General features: G+C 36.2%; 1 protein-coding gene across 2 annotated transcripts in view; it reads right to left on the reverse strand.

Moving 5' to 3' along the window:
- The window catches only part of NYAP2 (neuronal tyrosine-phosphorylated phosphoinositide-3-kinase adaptor 2), a 255425-nt gene that overhangs the window by 226351 nt on the left and 5139 nt on the right, over nucleotides 1–23935 (reverse strand). For both annotated transcript variants that reach the window (XM_059167879.1, XM_059167880.1), the window contains exon 3: nucleotides 19351–19588. In XM_059167879.1, coding sequence (XP_059023862.1) covers nucleotides 19351–19571 — 221 coding nt within the window. In that variant the 5' untranslated portion in view covers nucleotides 19572–19588. The remainder of the gene's footprint in view (nucleotides 1–19350; nucleotides 19589–23935) is intronic.

A 23935-nucleotide genomic window follows, 5' to 3' on the forward strand; every position in this document is an offset into this window, starting at 1 on the left:
AGAGTCACTGGTTTCCAGGATGAAACAACCCTTTGGCTATTTGAGACAGTCCAGCAAAAGTATAGATCACTTTACAAATATTCCAGGTTTTTCCCCTTTTTTTGGTTTGAATGCCATTCTGTGTCAGAGTATTTTTTTTTTTTTAATTTTACTTATTTGTGAGAGGGAAAGAGCACACAAGTTAGGGTGGTGAGGAGTGAAGGGCAGAGGGAGAAGTAGAAGCAGACTCCCCTCTGAGCAGGAAGCCCAACATGAGACTCAATCCCAGGACCCCGGGATCATAACCCCAGCCAAAGGCAGCCACTTAACAGACTTAGCCACCCAGGTGCCCCACATATGGCCATTTTTTACTCACTTTTAATTTTACGTATAGATATCATTATAGAAGATGCATTAAAGCTTAGAATAGAATTATAGAGTACTTTAGAGAAAATAAGAGGAAACAACTAATGTATGTGAAGACAAGAGAAGTTTTCAGAGAGATGACTCTTGAACTTAGTCTTGAAATAATCATAGAGACCCACTGAAAGCACAAAGTCATAAATGGTGTGAAATACACATGCCTGAGCTGAGGCAGGACTTGAGGGGAAACACACGTCCTCTATAGTTGAAGAATAGTGGCCCCTCTAGAAATACTGACATTCCATTGAACCCTCACTACCATCTGGCAAGGTGGGCATTGTGATTGTGACTTTCATGGATGAGGACACTAAGATGCTTTGAGGATAAATAGATTTGACAAAAATTACACAGTTTGATGGAGTGCCATTATTTGTAGCCCATTAGTATTGTATAAAAAATGATCCATTTGTTAGCAGTTTCCTAGGTGTTAATTACTGAATGGTGATTATCTGGGCAACACTAAAAATGCAGACAGTCTGGATATTCTTTAATATTCATCTACGTTTTTTAGAGTTTTGTGGAGAGAATCTTAGGGATGAGAGACAACCTTTCTGTTTCAAGATCTTTAACAGATTTTTTAACTATTTAATCCTAAGATTCCACATTTTATGGCCCAACTGTTTTCTATCTAAAATCTAAACTAAATGAAATAATTTTGGCCAGTTTTACAGGAAACTTGTCTTGTTTCTCAATCTAAATTCAGCAACATTGCTATATGACTCCAGGATACCCACTTTCCTGCTAGATGATTTTACATATTAATCAAAATCTAAGGAAAAAATGTAAAATAGGGGTTTGTTGCCAGCTTATTCCCACATTCAGTTCACATCTCTATTTCACTTAGGTATCCCCTTAAAAGGAGATGTAATAGAATTATAGAGTACTATATTAGAATAGAATTATAGAGTACTTTAGAGAAAATAAGAGGAAACAACTAATGTATGTGAAGACAAGAGAAGTTTTCAGAGAGATGACTCTTGAACTTAGTCTTGAAATAATCATAGAGACCCACCGAAAGCACAAAGTCTTTTTATTGAGAATGGATGTAATAAATCATTCAAAGAAAAGCAAAATTGACTGATACTAGTATGACTATACTAATGTGTTCTCTCTTCATTTACTTTATAAAGAGTGAGCCAACATGGAAGCCAAAAAAAATTTTTATAATTTTGAGATTTATGGTTATATCGAAGGAAGTATTTTCACAGGATAAGGGTTAAATTAGCATCCCCTGAAATGACAGGATATTATTAACTTCCTATTAATTCGTGAGTAAGGTCTCATAATATCAAACATTCATTCAATCAATCATTCAAATATACTTATTGAGCATCTATTGTTATAGGGGCTAAGAATGTAGTACTAAGCAAAGCAAAGCCCTTGCCTTGTGTTGTGTATATTTTAGTGAATAAAAGTTAACACTCAGTTAGTGCTTACTGTGAGTGCCTGATGTCATTGATTTCTTTCATAACATCCTAAGCTATAGGTACTATTATTATCACTCCCCCCTTTATCCTGGAGAGAACTGTAGCCCAGAGAGTTTGAATAATTCGTCCATGATCACACAGCCAGAAGAAGTTAGGGACAAAATATGGCCTGGAAGAAAGTCTGACATTGTAGATTACACTGTTAACTGCTAACCTTACAATGGATTCAAATGAAAATACTAAATAAGTTTTTAAAAAAAAAAAAAAGGAAAAGAAAAAAAAAAGCCAGCAAGTAGGTATAATATGGAACTAACACATTACAATTTTCTTTTGACTTCAATTATCAAGAATTTATTTGTGACAAATTACCTCTTTTTTTCTTTATCTGTATGCTTCCCACTATAATGAATATAAACTTGAGTTTGCATTTCAATATTCTCTCCCTCTCTCTCTCACACACACGCACAAATAATTCCACTTTCTCTTAATCTAGTCATCAAATTGAAAATTAGACATTTATATAACATGCATATTGATTTAGTCCAGTTTTATCATCCAAAATTGCCTTCATTAAGGTAAAATAGGTTATAATACAACTCCTATTGGTTGTATACAATCCAAAAAAAAAAAAAAAAAACTTAAACCCAAAATTTAGTTCTGCTCAGATTATTCTCTACCTAACAGGTAGTTTCCATCCTACCACAACACAAAAGATGCAAATTCTTAAATGTATTAGAAAGAATTCTTTTTAAACATCCGTTTCAAACAGAAACTTGATGATGGAAACCCTTTTTAATTTCCCCTTCACATTAAGTTTGCCATTCCAACTGTGTGTCAAGAATTTAATTGCAGCATGAAATTAACCAGTTATAAAATACTGTACTTGTGCCCTTGCCTTCCAAAGCAGAAGGCACTAAATAATTTGCTTAATGGCCTCTAACATGAGACCTCAATTTAATAAGCAAAGTGCCCTTACTTGCTGGATAAATTCCTGATGAGAAATGCTCAGTGCATAATCCATCAAAACATCAGTAGATGAAGCACATACCTTCACAAGCACCATATTCACAGACAAGGAAACAACTAAAATAAAAAAAAAAATTCCGATATGCCAAACTGACTAGCTGGAAATAAACCACTGGGGAGATGTGCATTAGTATGAATGCACCTGCTGCCTCCTCCTAAGACTGCGTAGGGTTCTGCTTCATTGTCTCCATAGTGGGAGGAATATGGTCACTCCATTGACATGAACTTGCCAAGCACCTTGTGTGTTTCTCTCTCCCTTTCATGAAAGTTTTCTCCATGAAAACTATTGTTGACGTTGCCAAAAGTTTGGTTTCTAGAAAAGCAATGTTACCATATCAATTAAGTGCCAGTGAGACATGCAACTTGTCGTATGATGGAAATAGCTTCCAATTGTTTTTGGTTTATTTTATTAAAAACTGCAAGGATTATTTAAATGACTCTTAAGCATTTTGCAAACTTACTTATAAATTGAGAGACTGAAGAAGAAGGAAAAAAAGTCTGGCATTTCAGTGACTTGGCTAAAATTTTGTTGACCTCTACTCTCCCTTTCATTTTTGTCCTTACTTTATATCTAATTTATTTCTACCTAATGCTTTGGTTTTAGAAAGACCAAGTCCTGACCTGGCCACATATAAATATATGCAGTATAAATATCATTAGTGCAATGGTAGTCAATGCAATTATTTATATTTACCTGTCTAAACTATAAAAGTCAAACCTGAGGGCTTTAGAATTCCCTCAAATTATGATTTCCTCCTTTTTTTTTTGGCCTCATTTTATATTTATTCTATGTTTCTAATAAAATATCAGGCGAGCATAACTCTTGTTCTCAAAGGTCATTATTCAAAAATTTAAAATCTTCATATGCTAATATATAAGCCATGTACAACAGAGGACTCTTCCTACTGTCTACATGAATTTGAGTTGTGTTATTTATGTGGTTATTTGCTTTGCCCAGGAATTATAATTAGGGTTTGAATAATACAAATTGAGGCTGAGAACGTTTAGGGAAAGTATACAAATGGGATGTTTGATTAATCTGAAGTACTTATACTTGAGGAAAAATAATTTAATGAAAACTTTAATTAGTTCATTGTCTCCCTTTCATTGTTTAATACAAAGTAACATTTCCTTAGTTCATTTCTTCAGTCACTCCTAATGAATTTGAAAAGGGTGAAGGAAACTCTTTTTCTCCAAAGTTCAGATATATGAATGCAAACAAAAATGAAAAAGAAATGTTGATTTTGAGATCTATCAGGTCTGATCTTAAATACATTTGACTGTTCAAGGTGCTGGGAGTTAGCAGGTGTATCTTCTACATACTATTTCTTGTATGAATAGATTGCAGAATACATTGCATCCTTTTCAGGAACTAACAGGGGTGCCTGAGTGGCTCAGTTGTTTAAGCATCTCACTCTTGGTTTCAGCTCAGGTCATCATCTCAGGGTTGTGAGATCAAGCCCTATCTCTGGCCCGAGCTGGAAATGAAGCTTGCTTAAAGTTCTCTTTCTCCCTCCACACCCCACCCCCCCAAGCATGCTTTCAAAAGGAACTAACAAATTATGCTAGTTGGCACATGGAAATAGTTTTTATTGCATCAGGTTGACCATTTCGAGCCTGTTCATTAAAATAGGGGTTCATCTGTGTGACTGAGGTCATATAACATGCAGAATTATTAAAGAACATCATTAAAAAATAAACATGCATGCATTTGTCTAGGAGAAAATCTGGCCAGGATATGAGGGATTTTACCAATCCTCTACATGTTCACTGAGGCCATTTCGGTTTTTCCCCTAGCTTATCTTCCAAGAGCTCACACATGTCATCAAACCTGAACTGAGTTTCTCATTCAACTCTGGGGTGACAGAGGTTAGTCTGTTTTCATGTTAACTAAACCACAGTCTGTTCCAAATCAAGATTGCCAATTGTGTTAAATTAAGGATAGAGGTTCTTTGTTGAAGGCAACTTACATGGGGGACTGTGGAAGCTGACTTCCTTTTAGAATTCTAAGTCACATTGAAACAGAAAGGCCTGGGCAGATAGGGTCACAGAATTAATGATAAATCCACAAGCGACCTTCTTCTCTAAAACCCAATACCATCATAGTCTTTCATTTCTCCACCTTACTGTAATCAGACAACAGCTCAGGCTTAGGATTTCCACTTCGTTTCAAAATGCTCCCTTCCATGCATGGTATGTCCTCAGAGACTTTTAATCTTGTAAGAAGTGGGTAGAATGTTTTCCCTTACACTATGGATTCAAAAGCAGGTGCTTTTATTTTCAGGCTGCATAAGAAGCCAATGGACTTCTTCAGAATAATTATGTAATGTCGGCTCAAACCAAAGAACCTCACGAAGACATACTATATCGTGCCTTTAAAAAGTATGGACTCTGAAAAACAATCTGAGGGGAATGAAGTGGTGGGGGGGTGGGAGGTTGGAGTACCAGGTGGTGGGTATTATAGAGGGCACAGATTGCATGGAGCACTGGGTGTGGTGCAAAAATAATGAATACTGTTATGCTGAAAATAAATAAATTTAATTAAAAAAAAAAGAAATGCAATAAAAAAAAAAGTATCTGTTGATAATGATGAAGGCTTCTGATAGTGAGCCATGGGGAAGGATATTAGTCATGGTAGCTATCATTAAATAGAATTGTTCATGGGTGGAACCCAGACTAAGATGCTGGAATTAAAATATTCCTGGAGGTATTTAGTTACTCCGTTTTCCCTTCCTTTTTATCCTCTTTGTCTTGTGCCTGTTTTCCCATGACGGATATGTCTGTGCTACACTAATGTCCTCATCTGACTTTGCAAACTCTGTATTGACTATCCCTTCCTGGTAGTATTTTTAGCTGACACTTTTGGCAATGGGGTTTAGTTGGCTTGCTCCCTGCTGGTTTTTGGTAGATGGGTTGGCAGTATAGTTGTCTATTGCTTATCTCTCTAGTTGTCTGTCCTTTTCCCCCGTGGGTGGTGGTGTTCATTCGGACAGACATCATTCTTCTCCTTCACCTGTTTAGTCTAGTCTAACCCTGTGGAAAATATTCGTCATGAGTCAGGAGAAATTCAGCATGGAATGTATTATTGGTATTGTGATTTGAGTGGCAGCCGACCAACACTTAGAGAACAATTTATCTACCTGAATTGGACTAGACATCACTAATGCACATGGCAGATTGATTGTACAGCTTTAGTGGACGTATTCTTTATTAATGAGATTCAGCATGATTTGCTAAAAAGGCTTTTACTGGGCAGTCATTTTCTGCTCCTCCCCCATCTCTCTTTATCCCATTTAATCTGTTGAACCATGTACCATGTTTTGAAACTGTTTCTCCTCTCTACTTTTATTTGAAACACCTAGGCTTTTTAAATAATGGTGCGCAAACCGAACAGAGTACACACATATACACATATACAAACCAGATTAGAATTGAAAAGTATTATGAAACACAGGAAGTAAGGAGATAAATCTAAATCCTAAGAAGTTACTAAGAATAAGTATAAGGAAAATTATATGGGAAAAAAGAATCTGAGAATAAAACTTGGTATTTCGAAGAACTGGTTTCTAGAAATGAATGTGTCTGCATTAACTGGGGTTTAAAGCGCATGGAATTTCTTCCTAAATAAGACGTGATATTTGTATTGATCTCTGTAAGCTGAGGGTTGGGCGCTGCTGAGGTTTTGGGATTCAAACAAAGCTCAATAAAAATCCAGAGAAAAGTCACAATCTACTCATCTCTTAACCCTTTGTTTCATTATCCAGAATCTAGTAGGCAGAGGAGAATAAATTACACTAATTGCAATGAATTTTTTCTAAAACACTTTAGAGTTTGCCTTCTCCACAATTTCATACCTTTGCCTTCTATATAATTTCATACCAAGTATGGAAGAATGATAAAAAAGGAAGCCGTCCCCTATCTCCTGAGGGAAGACTCTGTAGGTACTCTGATCACTATAAAGATATCTCCCCATCACTAAAAAAAAAAAAAAAAAAAAAAAACCAACAACCCCCATCACTGTTCATTTTTTTGTTAATCACAAAATGACATCTCTTCCCAAAATAAAATAAAATACCAGCTGCTGGAAAAGCAACATTTCCTTAAAAATGATCTATAAAATAACTTGTTTGACAAGTCATTTTTAGTTCTGTTTGTCATTTCTCCCCAAAACAAATACTATTTCAGTTGTGCATCAGAACAGGCATTTTAAAAAATTATATGTGACAATGTAACAACAAGCATCCTAGGGGGTCAAGAATCCCAGTAAGAAAATTCTTAAAGTCTCACGTCTCTCGATGCAATCCTGGTTCTCTTCAAAAAGAGCTGGAGAGATCAGAGTTACAATTACCACGTCAACTAGCATGAAAAGAAGAGCTCTTTCTCTATACATAGGGCAGTTAAGCACTATTGTTGGGCTAACCTTCCCCAGAATCCTCAAACCAATAAGAAGCTGAAACCTTTTAGCATGTAAATGCAATGTTGAAAGTAAGATTGTTCTCTAGAGAAGAAATCAAACCATCTTAGAACAATAACAAAAAGAACAAAAAATATTTTAGAATGTAGCTCTTGTTGACATCAAGTAGTTATCATTTTATCTTCATGATTCATGATTTCTTTTTCCGTTTACCTTTAAACTAAAAGTTATGGCAGTTTCGCAGAAAGAGTGCATTTCCATGAAAAGAGTAAAAATGTAGTAGCTCCTTTGCCAAGAGAAAAAACTTTGAGGGTAGTTCCCTGAAAATATCTGGAAATTCATTAGTCAATTACTTTAAAAAACTAACATGCTATACCAGTTTATTTACTATTCCCTTGGGAAATCCATTGTCAGCACACCAAGTGAGTTCAAAGCAATTTGATTTACAAATGTTTCAAAACCTGCTATGCTCAAGGGACAGTTTCTCTGCTCTTAGAAGCCGGTTTAATAATTAAAACTAAAATCACCAGTTATTGCAACCTTTTGAATCTATTTGAATGTCAAAATTCTATCAGCCCTCATATAACTTTAACAACTTTAGGAGAAAGAACAAAAATGTGTGCACATCAAGAAGATGAAACAGATTGATAAAGTAGGAAATTCACATTTGGGGGCCTGAGTACACTTGTCATTTGCAAATGCTCAAAGCTAACAACTTTCTCAAAGCTAACAACAAAGCTAACTTGTTTCTTTCCCTGTTTTGCTTTCTACCCTAAAGGGAGGCAGAACCTTTTTGGACATGATGTCATGTCACTATTAATATAAGCATATTATGTAATAAAGATGAAGGTGATAATGATGATGGTAAAAGCAGTAATAGTAATAATAATACTAATTCTAACAACAATATTGTTAGGTCCTCCCAAAAATGGGGCCCCAATAATGGGTCTGTGATTAAAGGAGTGAGACTGATACAAAGCGAAGGTCAAGCAAAGCTTTATTTCACGCCAAGCATCAAGAATCAGACCGACCGTCAGACAAACCAGTCGGGGCTGCCCCTAACAGAGGACGACTCCTCCCTGCTTTCCAGACTAACTTTTATAGAGCAAAGGCCATGTGGTTGGGCCTGGCCACACAGAGGCGGCCAATGAAATTGTAACACACACAGGAAACTCTACAGTGATACTAGGTGACCAATTGAATTACAATTTACCCTAGTAGACATTTGATTTAGCCTATCACACCTTGGTTAGGATTGGTGCCAAAAGGATCCCAAAGGGCGGGGCCCATACTCCTTGGTAGCTAGGAGACCGTGTGTGCCCCCACTGATTGAATACCTCCACCTGGCCTGACCCACCCTCGTATTTGGACTTTGTTACCTGGGACTGGTTTCCTGGACTTGTTTTTATTAAGTTCCCCTGGGGGTAGGGGGCAGAGTCAATTTAAGTTTTACAACAAAATGGCAGTTCAACGGGGTGGGGCTGCTCTGGCTAAATAGGCCCTTACAATATCAATTATCAGTTCTAAGCAGCAAAAATATGTTGGCTACTCCACTAGCTGCTTCATGTGTATTGTATCTTTACTCCTCTGATCAATACAAAAAGATGAATGTTGTTATTTCTAATTACCAAATGAATAAACTTAACCTTAAGAGTTAAGGGACTTTTTTGGGCACCTGGGTGGTTCAGTGGTTTAAGCGACTGCTTTCAGCTCAGGTCCTGATTCTGGAGTCTAGGGATCGAGTCCCACATTGGGCTCTCAGCGCCACAGGGAGTCTGCTTCTCCCTCTGACCTTCTCCCTTCTCATGCTCTCTCTCACTCTCTCTTTCTCTCAAATAAAAAAAACTTTAAAAAAAATAAAGAAAAAAAGAAAGAAAAGAAGAGAATTAAGGAACTTTCTTACGGGTCTCACTGAAGCTGGGAAAGATAGTTACCCCTCCCACTTTTGTCTATGTCCCAGGATTTTTCCACTACTCAATTATGCTCCCCTATACCCCACCCCCAAACACAGTGTTACTCTAATTTGTCTTTTTACAATGAGATAACCATCTGCTGGTTTGTTGTCATACCCAAGAACAGAAAAAGTGCCTAGTGTGCATCACTTAACAAACTAATTATCTATGTCTCTGTCATTGTAGTAAGGTAGTAAGTGGATATTACCAATGTTAATAATTGAATCAACCCATCCTCGGGGCATTTTTTTTCTCTTTCAAATTACCAAGTATTAGGCAGGCCTACACCTACATGCTTTTTGTTTTGATTCTTAAATGATAGGACTAGAGCTTGTTAACTCTGCACTAAACTGCAAAGTGTCTGAGAGTGGATCATGTCGCTCTCAGAATCAAGATCACTAACTCCACTAACTGCACAATAGAGAGACCTCAAGGCAATTGTTCATTCACTGTGGTTAATCTGTGGCACTTGCTCTCCTCTGAATAAACACTAAAAAAAAAAAAAAAAAAAAAAAAAAAATCTGTCCTCAAACTTAAATGCTTGTGTCTGTATAACTTTTAGAGTCTTATAAAAGTATTTCAAACTTCTATAAAATTATGCTATCTCTCACCTACAAATGATCCAAAAGGAAACATTAATTCATACAAAATCAACAAATCATTGGAAGCCTAATGGACATACTAAACTCAGTACATCCCAAATCCTTCTCACCAAAACCCTTCATCTGCTCTCCTTCCACCCTAGTTCATGGGAATGCCATGCTTCCACCTGGTTCTCAACCCCACATGGAACCTGTCACCACATTCCATCCACTCTGCCTTCACAATGTATGTCCAATTCCACCACATCTCCACCACATCTGGTCCACACCAACATCTCCCTCCTCATAAATGCTCTGTTTTCATAGCCTCCCAACTGATGCTCCAGCTTCTGCCTCTAGCATGACCCTCCTTTTAATTACAGAAGTCAGATAGGGCATTTTTCCTCCCAAAACGCTATGATTTCTCATCTCACTTCATTTAAGTAAAAACCAGAGTCCTGACAGTGACATCCATATTCTGTCGATATCCAACCTCATTCCTTCTGACCTCACTTGCCCCGTTCCAATCACACTCACCTCCGGTCAGTTCCTCCAATGTGCCAGAAAGGCTCCCACCCAAGACATCTTCTCTGGGTGTTTCCTCATCCTAGAACACAGCTTTTTCCCTCAAATGTGACTTGCTCTGTGAGCCTTTCCCTGGACAATCTGTAAAATTGCCTTCTCCCCAGACCCCTGGCCTCCAATGCCCTGGTTTACTTTTCTTCATAGACACATCACATTTTAAGTTACTCTATACTTCACTAGCTTATTGTCTATCTCCCTCATTCTACCCCCACAAGATTGTAAATCCCACAAAGGCAAATATTTTTATGACTTCGCCGCTTTATCCCAAGCATCTAGAACAATGCATGCCATGAAATAGATGTTCAATAAATGCTTTTCAAAAAAAATTCCCGTGGAAACAAAATAGCTAAGCAACACACATACACGTCACCCTGATAGGAAATTAAGACGTCTCCTTGGTAATGCTCTTCATTGCTGAACAACCTCATTTCTTATTCAACCATCACGTTATGCTGAGTGGTATACTTAGCCTCAAATCAAAGACTAAAATGCAATTTACTAATTAAAATAATGAATTTTAAATGCTGGTCTTTATATTTAAAGCATCTTCCTTGTATATCCTATTGAAAGTGGTGTCTTAAAAAAAAAAAGTAGTCTGCTTCCCCCCCCGCCCTGCTTCCTGGCTGGCTAGTTATAGTCATATTCTAGGACGGACATGGATATTTCTCATGTATTTCTAAATATAAGCGTTATTGAGAACAGCTTTTAACTAGAGACATGTATTTGAAGTGAAAATCCATTTTGGGAGGGGGGCTTGATTTTCCTTCTATCAAATCATGATTAAAATTAATTTCAAGGTGACCTATAAATTCATAATGAAAATGTTTTCTTCAGGCTAAGTCAGAGTTGGACAGAGCCTTGGAGCTATTTTATTAGCATACTCAGTCTCTAGCAGTTTCATTTGCTACATTAGACATGTTCTCTTAGCCATAATGCATTTTTAGTAGCTAAAAAATCCTCTGACTCATAGCCTTGCTCTGTAATAATTTCTTTCCCTTATCTGGGTTTTTGAACATTTCACAAAGGCCATGTTTAGTTAAAGATTGAGACTATCCTCTGAGGGCCAGAAGAGTATAAAAAAACAGCCCTGGGCTGAAAGCTATTGCCTAATTAATCTATAACCATCTCTAAATATTTAGCATTACTTCTAAAAAAAAAAAGATTACCTGAAATTTTCCAAACGGTATCTTTTCGATCATTCGGGTGGCCGTAGGTTTGGATGTTTGGAAGGTCTACTCTTTGCTGCAATTTCCTCAGCATTAGGAAAGCTTAATCCTCATGCCAACTGGCCCATGTGGGGTTATGTTCTGAAAGCCCTCCTTTTGCCAACATCTGTCTATTTATTTCAGATACAGAATACATACTAAGATTCTTAAAATCTACAGTCAGCGCCAGGTCCGGAATCTAATTCAGACGGAAACAACCACAAGCATAAATAGCTCCCAAGAAGATAGGTGAGGAGGAGAAGGAGGCTTATCTTAAATGCGCCATAAAAGGCCCCTCTTTCTGTGGCTTCTAATCTGTCTCAGCAGGTGACTGAATGAAAAACTTAAAATCGTCTTCATTGCAAATATGGAGGCAATATAAATTGTAAATAGATGAATGCTACTAATATTTGTGTTAATCATATTAGGACTGTGGTGACCCTTCCTGAAGATGGCAGGCTAGAAGAACAGATAGCACTTTGATTGACACAGTGAACAGGCACAAGGGCCAGAATGGACCAATGTCCTTAGGCTAAGGGGAGAGAGTTAATATTAATGGGCATAAGTGTTGTCCCTAGATATAAGCTCATTAATATTAACTTTCCCCACCAGCACTGAAAAACAAAACAAAACAAAACATGGAACACTTTCAATAAATCAATTTCTTTAGGATCAGCCTTGTAGATTTGACTTCTGGCTCAATAAAGAGCAACCAGTGAGGGGTGGAGAAGGCGAATTATTGAATTCTGTCTTCTGGTTGTATGGTTCAATGAATAAAAATCTCCCCATACATTTGGTGTTTAACCAAAATTACTCCATTATCTGGATATCTTGTTTATCTTTGAAAAAAAAGAGAGAGAGAGAGAAAATCTGGATGCATGATTTTAACATAAAAACAAGCCAAAGCAGCTTGAGGTTTCTTGAAATGATTAATACAAAAGTGATTGGAATTAATCACAAGCACAAGACGAAGCTGAAATTAGAGAGGGTTATTAAGATACTGTCTGCTGTTTAATCTCACCCCCTTATCAACACATTAACCTTGTTTTCTCTGCCTGAGCACTGAGTCCTACAGCAAAATTAGGTCAGAAATTCACATCAGATCAGATCAGCTGACACAGTCCAGCAAGACCCTGTCATGCTGCAGATTTGAATTTCATTCTAGATAGGATTATGGCTGAGGACTTTTTGAGTTTGTTTCCTGGGCTCTAAGCATAGGAGCTTTCGCTAACTGTAGAGTATTTCTACACTAGCTATAGAGTCTTTCTAAATATTTTAAGGCTAGATGTAGAATATTTTACATTTAGTCTTTTTAAGAGTTGACATAGTTCGGTTTCTGAACCCTGGTTCATCTAACTGTCCTTAACTCACCTGAGCAATGGTGTTTCAACCTCTGTTTTGATATACAAAGAGGGTATTTCATTTTTCTACATGCCTCCAATTTAAATAAACCCAATGAGATTATCTATTCATGACCAAAGTAGGTATTCATATGGCACTGAATGGATAGATCACTCACAAAAATGCACTTCAGCAAATGCTCTCTACTTCCATATAGTCTTGCCACAAATCATGAGTATGATTTCAGAAGCCATAACTACCTAGAGAGGATTTATGTAATGTTAACATTTCACTTATAGTAAGAGTAATTATGTCTTGATTAATCATTTAAAATATTAAGCAATTCAAAACCCTGGTATTAGAATCATTTGCTTTTAGATAACAATGTTTTAAAAAAAGAAGAATAAATACTTTCTTTATTTTTATTTTTATTTGTTTTTCCTCCATGGTTTAAAGGCCCTTTGTTTCTCTTTGACTAACAGAAATACTGAAACCTTCAAATATAAATAGCTTCCATGTATACATACTAATATGCAATTGCATGGATTTTTTTTAAAGGAGCTCTAAGTAATCTAATTCCATTTCTTACTGTCACTTTTAAAGAGGAAATATAACCTCGTATAGGTCCCTTGAGGGCATCCACAGGGAACAGAGATGTTCCTAATCAGCCTAAGTAGTCCTTTGTGACAGAATCACTTTGCTCTAGTGGAGAGCTGTCTTCCAGACTTGCAATGTTTGGGAGAATTTCACTAATGTAACATTTGTTTCATTAGAGGAAAAAAAAATAAAAGAAATCCAACCCAGTCGGATAACAGAAAACACACTCAGAGAAACACGTACTGAGAACACATTTTCTTGTTGCTTTTTATTAAAAGGAGGTTGTCTATATTGTTTTCAAAATTCTGTGGCTAATAGTAAAAGTAGACAGTGTTGGGACAAGCTCCAGAATCCAGAGAGAAAAATTCACTTGAAAGGAAGCCTCAAACCTCAATGTGGTCTTGGTATACCAGATGCTCTTTTGATCGCATCTCCTCCTCAGTGAATCCTAAATAAGTCTTTACCTATACATAGTGAACTTCCGAAACTGGCCTTATGTTCACAGGCACACTCAGGCACTGCCTTTCCAACATGTCTGTGGCCAGATTCTGTTCTCTTTGGTAAGTTGCCTCCCTTAATGTCTGGTCCTGTGCTGCATCAGCGGTTCAACATCCCCATCATCCCTGTTTCTTAAACATCTCTTTTCACCCCTGCACATGACACACTAGGTTTCTGTAACCCCCCTCAAGTGAGCTCACTTGTTGGAAGCTGTAGGGTTTGAGTGTTTGTTTTCTTACAGGCTTTTTAATAAAAAGTAAATCTCATTTAACAGTGCCTGCACAAAGCCATTAGGATTTAAAATAGCAGAAACGATGAGCTACTGAAATAATTTTTTCATTCTCCATTAACTTTTCTCCTTTCGGTCTTTCTTTCCCATTCTTTCTCATCAAATGTTATTTGGGGCTGCTAAAAAAAAAAAAAATGCACTAACAGGATCACTGTTTTTATTTATTTAGAATTTTCCCCACAAGCCTTTTAATAAAATCCCATTTGAGAAACGGAAGTAAAGATACCAGAAAGTTAAGAGTGACAGGGGGCTCAAGTTAGTTTAAAAATAAGGAATTGGACTCAGAAAGCTTAAGTGACTTACAACACTGAGAAAGTGATGAGGATATTCTTTTTCTGAGAGCTCAGTGTTTTAAGCCTCCCAGCTTCAGCACAAAAGGCATTTCGGCACATATGTGATCCAGAAGGTCAATCATATGAAATCCTATTTCCATTTTTTAAGCAATCCTTGGCAGTCTGCACATTTCTGAAATTGCAACTGGCATATTTCACAGAGAATTATCATCAATGCCTTTTCAAGGTCAAACATGCCCCATCTTTAGATTTTCAGCATTTATATCCCATATATTAAATCATAGCATATATTTAAGAAGTCATTCAGCAGACATGTTAAAGAATTTTAATTGATTAAGCTGTGTTAACTAATGTCATATAGAATTTTGTTTACAACTGGACATAAATTACATGTTAAAAATATTAAAATATGTGTTAAATTTAGATGTGAGTATTTTGCTTTTGCTGCCAACCCTGAAACCCCAAAATGCTTGCATGACCAGAATCTTGCTAGGAGGTTTTAAAAAATATTAAAAGCATATTTTCTATTAAGAAAATTGAAGTAATTCCAAAAATGTACTACAAGAAAAGTAAAAGATCACTGTGCTTTCAATTGTCAGAATCCCAAAATACTGGTCATCATATGAACAAAATAAGGTTGATTAGATATTACAATGGACACTGAGAGGGGATAACTTAAGAGACCCACAGTCAGCCCTGGCACAGAGTCATGTGAGATCTTTGGGCCCCTCTTCCTGTCTGATCATTGAATTTTTGGCTCTGCTATTTGTCTCTCAAACCCCAACCCCCAACAATATCCAGAGATCTGTATATCCTCATGTTGTACATGGGCCATGCTTTTGGGGAAGAAAGACATTTAGAAGTCTTAACAATTTAGGAGGTTTTGCTAGCATTTTGTCCTTCCAAAGATATTTACACTTTAAATTAGGATTCCAGAAAAACATGTGGAAGCGTGGGCCTGGGAAAGAGTGCGTAGAGTTACCGATAGAGGGACACATAACACATCTTCAAATCCTATCACATGAACAGCTAGAGAAGCAGTAACACAGCAGTGTTCGGAATAAGATGAACCAGGTTCAGGACCGTGTCCTGATGGTTAGTCATTCATTCAGTCTCATTCAGCCATCCTTACCTTGGGCCATCTTTTCTCCTATGATGGCTGAACAGTCTGTTTTTTTCTAAGATGCCTTACATCCTAACCCTTCCTGCCTACTCAAGTCCATAATCACAGTAATTTTTCCTTTTTGTTCCTAAGCCATTAGCATCTCCCGTTCTATTGTAACCATTCATATGAGCCGTTTAAATAAGTTAGTTTTCTCTCTTCTTAAAGGAAATATATAGAAAAACAAAGTACCAAAGACCCCACTTTCCACTGCAACCACTCTCCATATTTTTGAATTTCTTTAGGCTTTAAAGCCCTCAAAATAGTTCTCTATATTTTGCTTCACTTCCTTTCTTCCCACTCTCTCATGAATATAATCTCATTGGGTTTTGTCCCTAGCCCTTCACCAAAACTGTTCTTATCAATAACACCAATGTGGGAAGAGGCATCATCTCTCAGATTTGAACTTAGCTGATCCATTCATAAAAATCTATCTTCTTTAACCACCTTTCTGACTTCACTCTGAGTTATCACCTTCCTTCATGGTTTCCGCCCTCTCTCATGGCTGTTCTTCCTGGATTCTTCTACTGTTCCTATCATGTAAGCAGTCAGGTGCCCCAGGGAAGGGTCAGGGGTGCTTCTTCCAACCCTCCCTAATTTTAGATTCTAAGTGTACTCAACTAGACTCATGCCTTGAAATCTATAGACTATGATGACCCTCATATTTATACCTCTAGCTTCGATCTTACCATAAATCCTGGATCCAGATTCTCCACTTGAGCATCCAAAAAGGCTCACAAAACTGGGATACCAAAGCTGAGCTTTTATTCCTTCAACAGTTAGCTCAAACTTCTCATCTTGTCTTTGCCATTTCATTAAATGAAAACATCATTCTTCTCATGTTTCAGGCAAAAGACAAAGCAAAACACATATGCACACATGCACATAAAACAACAGCAAAACAAAGTTGAAAGCCATCTTTTTGTTTGTTTTTATTTTTCTCTTAACTTAACTCTTCTATCTCATCAATTAGAAAATTTTGACGGTGCTGATAATTTGATCATTTTATGCCACCTTTTCTATAACCACCCAAGTCAAAGTCACCATCATTTCTCACCTGAATTACTTTACTGCAAAGGCTGTCTCTCTGGACTTCCTACACTTAGCCATACCCCAAACATCTATTCAACACAGAAGCAAGAGTTACCCCAATAAAAATGCTCAGTTAAAACAGGTCACACCTCTGCTCAAAAATCTTCAGCGAATTTTGTTTTCTACTTCAGAATAAAACACAAAAGCTTATAAAGCTTTCCATTATCTGGTGGCCTTCTACCAGTCTAGACTTACATCCCCCCACTCCTTGCCTTGGTCACTGTGTGACACCCTGTCCTCTGCTTGGAGCACATCAAACTTGCTATTCCCTCTGCCTACAATTCTCTTCCTGCCAATAGCCATATACCTCACATTTTTGGCAGCACTTTTCCAATGTCTCAAACATCATTTAAGGAGCCTTCCCTGGGCTCTTTTTTATCTCCTTTACCAAGTTTGTTTTACCACCTTTTATATTTATTTATATATAATTATGTTTAGTGTTGTCGCTTCTCTTAGAATGTAGCTTCCTTATATCAGGAACTTTGTTCTATTCATTGCTGTCTCCTCAAGGTCTTGAACACTGCCTGGCACTTAGCAAAATTTTAAGATGTATTTCTCCAATCAATTAATACACTTAAGAGCAAATGTTTATTGAAAAATAGACCTGCTTTAGATCCTGCTAGAAGAACTGTATAGAAAAATGGGATCATTCTGCTCATGAAACTTACACTGTAGTTTGGATATCAGGAGTCATGGTGCCTATTACATTCATTGTTTGCCTCTGGCCTTGAATCATCTTGACCTCAGATGTGAGGAGTCCTATCTATCTGACCAGGATCAGTGTCATTTCTTATGACCAGGATTAAATCTCTTTGTCTAATCCTTATTTCAGGGAGGAGTCAGAATTCGATTTGAAGATCAGTCCACTGTCTTAATATCTTTAGATAGAACCCTTCTAAAGGTTGTTGATGAAAGACAGAAGTTAATAGCACAGTGATAAGCACACTTAAGTACTTTGAAAAGTCTAATGAAACTTCTGCAGATAATTCTATTTTTAAGTTTAAAGGAAAGAATGAATGATTGAGTTTTAGAAGACAATGTGGGTTATCATTTTTGTTAAGAATTTTAGAAAACCCAGTCTCATAAAAGCAAAACGCTTGCATACACACAGAAGTCCATCTGAATTACTTCCCAAGGGGAAAAATTTTCCTGAAGAAAGGGTATTTAGTATATTCTAGAGGGGAATCATCGATACCAAATAAAATTGGATAGAAATAAAAAAATAACATAGTCGCCAACAATGTATTGGCTTAAATGTATGCAGTCATGACAATGTTTATCAAATATGTAACTTCACAAACCTCTTTATACCTGGTGATGCATAGATTTCCATTTTAATAGTCCAAAATAAAAAGATAACACTCTTTCAAAATAATTGTCTATAACAATTCCTTTTTGGGTTTCCAATTCTCTCTCTCTCTCAAACCTCTCATATAAAGTTATTTGTCATTAAATGATTAAAGTAGTGCATCCTTCTCTAGTTTCATTATAAGAATAAATAGTTCATTAAAATAATAATTTGTTTTCCCAAATATCATATTGTTTGTTCACAGGAGTAAGCAAAGTATTAATGTCTGATTAGATGAAAAATCCACCAAATATCCAAATAGCTTAACTAATATTATTTAGTATCCAGCTAATTAATATGGATTAATTTTCCAAATTTTGAATCATCACATTTAGTAAATAGACATTACTGAAGAAATAAGACTTTGTATAACACAATATGCCTCTACCAGTCCCCCTATTGTGCGTGTGCACACACACACACAAACACACACACACAAACACATATGCCAGAAACACTATGACGTTCTTTGGAAAATCAAAAGATGTATATCCTTCTTTGGGTTTCAGTGCCCCAGGAAATTTAGCCTCAATTTGGAAGCTGTAATCTGGCACTTATTTGCTTGTAGCTGTAGGTTTTGCAGTATAAAAGTCATTGCATTTCAACAAACCTGGGGCACTTGGTACCAGAAAAGATATGTAATAGTCATAAAACTGCATAGAGAGCACACTGAGGGTTCCCCCTGCCTTCAGAGACTCATTTGATTCTAATTATCGATGAGTCTTTTTATAATCTAAGAAGATGCACTATTATAAAGTAAGAACTATAAACAAAGACCATTAACTAAGGTGGAGTCTTTCATCGAACATCGACTCTGAAAATGTTTATATGTTCCCTTGGGCTTTTATCAAGAGGTTGTTTTGTATGAGCTTATATTAAAGAAAACTGAATTCTTTCCCAGTCCCAGATGTACTTCCATATGCACAGCACACCAGTAAATAACTTTTGTTAACTAAGGCAAGAGTCCTGTGAGTCGGGGGAATTGTGTTTCTGTTATAGTTCAGGTGCCAATTTCATGGTCTCACCCAGCCTAATTGTGGTAAATACACTTCCTGACCAGGTGACAATATCATAGGCTTTGCAGAACTGACCGATTTCCTTGTGTATGCAAGATTCAGAATATTTTGTTTATATTTACCGTTTTATTGCTTCTTCTTGTCTTCGGCGTTTTTCATTCTTCTCCTTCAAGTAGGCCAGGTTGGTTTCATTTCTCAAGCGGTCATTCTCTCGAGCAATGTCTGATGCATTCTGAATAACCAAGCCATCATAGGCCTTCATCCCCATATCCTCAATATATTGGAGAAATGTGTCCAAAGGGTCTTCCTCAGGATTAGAACTCATCATCTTGGAGGGTATCATGTAAAAAGGAACACTTCCTGTAAGATGAGAACACATTTTACCTTTATCAAAGGTGAAGATAAAAATCAAGGCACTATATATTCATCCTAATATCTTGTCAGTCCAAAGCTCCAATAATTATGGTAGAATCCATTTAGAGAAAAAGTCTCATTAGAAATTACAAACCAACAAGTGTATTTGAAGTAAATATTAAATGAATATTGGTGGAGTAGTAAATACTCCCCTCAAACCAATAAAATTAGCACATCAAAAGCCAAATCTCTCAAAGGTAATATGAGCATACAAATACAGTGTGCCAACATCAATGCTTGGTTTATGTATTTAGCGTCATGATTTTGTTTCTCAGAAATGTGTTCTTATATCAATAAGATATATCAGATCCAAGCTTCATTTATTTCTAATTGCTATAAAGACTTCTCTGCTCAATTTCAAATAGAATGATAGAATTATTTGAAATGAACTTTCTTATTGTGTGTGTTTTCCTTATAATTTTAAATTAAGATCTACAAACCTAATCCATTTGTGCAAAACATAAGCAGCAATCAAGGAAATACACATTTCTAATATAATATGTTTTGGAAATAATCCCTTTGTGATCCAACAGTATTTCCCAAAATGGTGCTCCATCATGACTTCTTACTTAATAACTCAAATATCATAGGTCACCAAGATCACATTAATTCTCACCAGTCTGGTAATTCAAGCAGTGACAACTACAATTATCACTGCTGCATGAAGGTTTAAAAACCCAAACCATAGGACAAATTACTGAAAAACCAAAATCATATCAAAATACAACAAAGCATAAGAATTCCAACCAACACATATATGATGCTCCCTTACAAAATGATGGAAATAATAACTTCTACCTCCTGCTGATGGAATGATTTAGAGAGGTGATGCTATAAAAAAAATCAGTGTAGAGTTTAATAACAATAAGCATATAATAATGTTAGTTAACATTATCATGATAAAAGTACAGGTAGAAGATTGGCAGCAGTGGTAATGTCAAATGTGTGTATGTGCATAGATAGATGGGTGATGGAAAACCATCAGGCAATGAAAATCAGGGTGCCCTGAAGTAGAAGAATCCAATGAATCATAGAAATCAATGAAACCAGGGGATAAAGAAATGGTGTCTTAATCAATCAAAAATAGAACTGAAGTTCAATTAATTAATTGCATACAAGATAAGTACTTTACCCTTTTAGCTTGATAAGGCTTACTGTCCTCAATTGCATCTTCACTGTTGTATAAAAAACTTGTATAATTGTGTCAGATTGTAAAATCAAAAGCAAAAAGAAAAAATGTTGGCCATTTAAAATTATAAATTACATTTATATCTTTTATTTTCTTTAAAAGGCTCAGAAAGACATTTTTAAAATATCAGCCAAACTATCTAAAGTAAATATCCTAGACTTTCATTTTTGCCATTATAATTCATTTTCATTTTGATTTTTTCACAAGTATAATCATGTTCCATACCTGGATGGTAGCTATAGAAACTTTAATTCTTATCAGAGTTTATTAGCATTTCAGCTGTCAGTCAATTCATATGTTATTTGAGTCCCACTCTGAATTTAAAGATTTATTATCCAATCTGTAAGAAATTGTTGAAACAAGAAGATAGGAGTTGTTTGTTGACTCATGATTTCCTTTTTATTATGTTAGGTTTTATTATGTTTGGTTTGGTTTTAAGCCATAATGGGATGGCAAATGAAATGATCTTATAATTCCAATTATCTAGCATAATTGAATTGTATTATAATATCAGTCCATGAGTGTAGATGCTCACGTGGTGGACATATATAGAAATAAGAAATTACTGTGACAAACAACTACAATTTTCTGGAAAAAAAATAATAAAGGAGCATGACTCTCAGAAGGCTGAAGCGTTACCATTATTGAGAATTTATTTCTACCAAAGACTTCAGCACTAGGGGTACCTGGATTTAAAAAAAAAAAAAAAAAAGATCTGTATAACTTTATGGCAATTAATTCTATCATAGTTAAGTGAGCCAAGTCAGTCTTACAAGGATTCCAGAGATAATGCCTCAGGGTGGAAGAGGAACATTCCCACTTTGCCCTTGAGCAAAACTGAATATATCTCATTATGACAGGTACTACCCCCAAATTTGTGTTTCTTCCCTTAAATGTTCCTCCCATACAAATGACACCAGACATTCTTTATACAGCTTATGTATTCCAAATATTAACAAGGTTAATTGGGTCCTTTCGAAAATTAATTATTTCTCTAAGTGGTCTTTTCCAATCAGCTAGAGTTTAAGTTGTGTTTATTCCAAGACAGTTTTAAACAATAATATCATAAAATATTTATACTATGGAAAGTTGTACCATAAGATATTTTTTTAAAGTTGAGGTAAAAATTTAAGGAACAAAAATCAACCATAAAACCTAGTAAAACTTACAGATGATGAAACCCGATGAATATGATAATCATGTTTGTCATCTAGTTCTAGGGAAGGATTTGACTTTACAAATGTTCAATTATTCAAGTAAAATAAAATAAAATTTTATTTTATTTATTTATTTGAGAGAGAGAGAAAGAGCACGTACAGGGGGAATGGAAGGCAGAGGGAGATGAAGACTCTCCTCTGGGCTCCTTGCTCAGTGTGGGGTGCTGGACCCCAGGACTCTGGGATCATGCCATGAGCCAAAGGAAGACCCTTAACTGACTGAGCCATCCAGGCACACCTATTCAAATATTTCTTGAGCAGCTATTATGAACCAGGCATTGATATGGCAAAACTGTGTCCTTCTAGACAATCACATTGCAGTGCGTAAGCATGATAAATAAAAAATCACAATGCAGTGTGACAAGGGCACTGATTCAGATGGCAGTGGTAGCTTTCATTGGTTCATCATGATTTATGGTCACCATTTTTGAGGATGAACACAGAACATTTTTTTGACAATCATATGACAATTATATCTAGCCTTCAAAAATAAATATAAACAATGGGCTTGAACCCTACCCCTATTTAAGCATCACACTTTTCTGCTCTCTTGTCCAAAAGGTAGTTTGTAATGGGGGGCAGGGCAGAGGACAGTTAGGTAGTCCTGAGGAGCATAACATAACTGAGCACTATGTCCTGAAAATCCCAATGAAAGGAACCCTAGGTCTCTGACTTTGTGTAATTTAATGAAATCCTCTAAAGCTTTAGTTTCCATGTTTCTGCAATGGTGGTTGGAATGATACTTACACTGTTGGAATTTAAGTCAGAAAATTCACATTCAAGAAATGTGAGCATAATCATTAGTACCTAACATTGCTATTAGATAGTTTTTACAATTCTTAACCATGACCAAGATGATGTTTAGTAATCACTCCTTGATTTCTTGATAAACAATTTTTTTTTTTTTTTTTTTTTTTTTTTACTTTGGAACATAAGTGAATAGAATGTTCAGTGCAGTTCAATGTTCTTAGTCACAGATGTGCAAATGGAGTCATGGAAGTCATTCATAGACTTGCCTCTACCGAAATGCGTGCAAACAGATGGCTTATCCATTTTGTCCCATTTTCTACACCTAAGAAATAAGGGAATTGGCACAGAAGAAACATGAAGCTCGAGCACTCTGTCTCCACCCTTCCAAGCCAAAGGATGTTTCTCAGTCACCTGAACTCTGAATGAAGGGATTCATTCTTTCACTCCTCACTAAAGGAAGGTTAGGCCTCACTAAAGAAAAGGGAACTTGATGTGAAGTGTCTGTCTTATTACACCTGCTACAATTTCTGTGTAGTGAGAACCCACAGTCAGGTATGATCATAAATCTGTTTGTCTTTCAGAAATTTATAGTTATGGCTAAGATAGATATTGAATAAGGTATGCTCTATACCACTAAAAACTTGGCTTCATTTTGACTGCTGGGTATTAAATCAAATTCATTTCTGGTCCCTGAACGACAATCCTGTATGCAAGTATTTTGTAAAGGCTTGTCTTGAGCACCTAATTCCTAATGTTGGCATCTTAGGGAGACCACAGTTAAAAAGCAAAAGAGCACTTCTCCTTTAGGTAGCATATGTAGCCCTACTGTGATAAGTAAGAGATTCTTATTAGACCTCAAATGACTGCATGGTACATTTGTGACAACAAAGTGACCAAGGTTGAAGGGAGCTTTTGGTTTTGCATTTTTCTAGTTATCCCCTTTATTTGAATTAGTATATGTCTACAGCCATTTTTGCTCCTAACAATTTAGACATTTTAGCCCCCCCTAGAGCATTAGTTGAAAACTGACATATTTGGTCTTCATTTACAAGGTAGATAGGTTTTAATAAGAATGTATGAGATGGACTCAAAGAGTGTAAGATTTGTATGTGTGTTCTTTCTCTTGGAAGTTGTGGC

This window comes from Mustela lutreola, chromosome 3, assembly GCF_030435805.1.
Source record: "Mustela lutreola isolate mMusLut2 chromosome 3, mMusLut2.pri, whole genome shotgun sequence".
Classification (NCBI taxonomy): domain Eukaryota; kingdom Metazoa; phylum Chordata; class Mammalia; order Carnivora; family Mustelidae; genus Mustela; species Mustela lutreola.